General features: G+C 51.6%; 1 protein-coding gene across 1 annotated transcript in view; it reads right to left on the bottom strand.

The window, feature by feature from the left end:
- Window positions 1-1379, bottom strand: part of Cacna2d4 (calcium voltage-gated channel auxiliary subunit alpha2delta 4) — a 111090-nt gene that overhangs the window by 48034 nt on the left and 61677 nt on the right. Inside the window, exons 20-21 of the mRNA XM_021164150.2 lie at window positions 890-935; window positions 721-818 (exon numbers count right to left, since the gene is read on the bottom strand). Coding sequence (XP_021019809.2) covers window positions 721-818; window positions 890-935 — 144 coding nt within the window. The remainder of the gene's footprint in view (window positions 1-720; window positions 819-889; window positions 936-1379) is intronic.

Raw genomic sequence — 1379 nt, 5'->3', positions numbered from 1 at the left:
AGCACTCTGTCCATAGCACCTGTCATTACTGTAACACTCTGTGTGTGTGTGTGTGTGTGTGTGTGTGTGTGTGTGTGTATGTATGTGTGTGCTTCTCTCCCAAACTGCAGTTCCACAAGCATAGGCCTTGGCTGGCTTGTCTGTATCTCAGCCTTTGCCCAGGTCTGGTGCAAGTACACATTCACTTCAGCCTTGTTGACTGATGGATAGATAGATGGATGCCTTGGTAGGTTGGTTTGGGAGATGGTATTTTCATGGGGAGAACATATATGTAGCAGGGCAAATGAAGAGGAGAAAGGGGCTTCCTGAGAGCCAAGGTCAAATGAGTTGGCCACAGGCCTGAGTGCACAGACTTGGAAGATCCTCCCAGACTTTAGGATTGAAGAGACTGCCTGGGCAAATGCGATGCTTGGCAGAACTGAGGACTTCAAGGCAGGGTCTGCTCCTTGCCTACTGTGAAGTAGTGGTGGGGACAGACTGCACAAGTAGGAGGGTCTGAAGGGGCTAAGGAAGATCCTGGCTTCTGACATAAGGATTCTGGGTGCCCACATCCCACATGGCCCACGCCCCAGACAGTTCTGCCTGTTTCTCTGGGGCTCTTCTTGTTCTCAAACCACCCTTGTGGTCCCAGGAGGAGTTGATGGCACTCTTCGCTCTTGGGAAGCCCTGGGACCCTGGGACCCACAGGACAAGTTCAGAGGTATGGGTNAGGGAACTCACACTCCAGGTCTGGATCCACCCCTGTCAGGAAACGAACCACAGCTTCCAGTTGGCTGAGTTTCCGGTGGTCCGGGTCGATATCTGTGATACAGTAGATCCTGGAAGCCCAGAGAGCCTGGTTACCTCCAATCCTCCCTTTTTCCCTTCCCACCCACACCTTCTTGCCTACCAGTCACTGGCCAGGGTCAGATCCGGATGAAGCAAGTCNTGCAGGCCTGAAAGCAGAGTCCACACTCAGGCTGATACCCTGTGGCTGTGGGCATANACCTAGGTCTGCCAACCCCTTTGCAGGAAGGGTTTGCTTGAGCACACCTTCAGCATCTTGCNACAAGTTTTAGTGGATACAGTCTTAAGCCACTTTAGTTAGCACTGTCTTACACAGCCCTATCCTCTTAACACATCCATCCAAGAAGCTAACACGTTGAAAGTATTGGTTTTTGCCCTTTTTGGTTCTGTCATACATGGTGACAACAGTGACCAGCCAGAGATGAGCCTGGGGTGATCTGTGCCTGCCCAGCGACCTCTGGAGCCTCACTGGGCTCTCAGCCTAACTGCTGTGCACTCAGTACAGTTGCTGATAGAAAGAGTGAACGAGCTCCTGGAAGCCCAGTGCTTGAACATAAGTAGGTGCTCAATAAAGCGTTGAGAAATTGTAGGAA

The sequence above is a fragment of the Mus caroli genome, chromosome 6, assembly GCF_900094665.2.
Source record: "Mus caroli chromosome 6, CAROLI_EIJ_v1.1, whole genome shotgun sequence".
NCBI lineage: Eukaryota > Metazoa > Chordata > Mammalia > Rodentia > Muridae > Mus > Mus caroli.
This window is presented reverse-complemented; position numbering and strand designations above follow the sequence as displayed.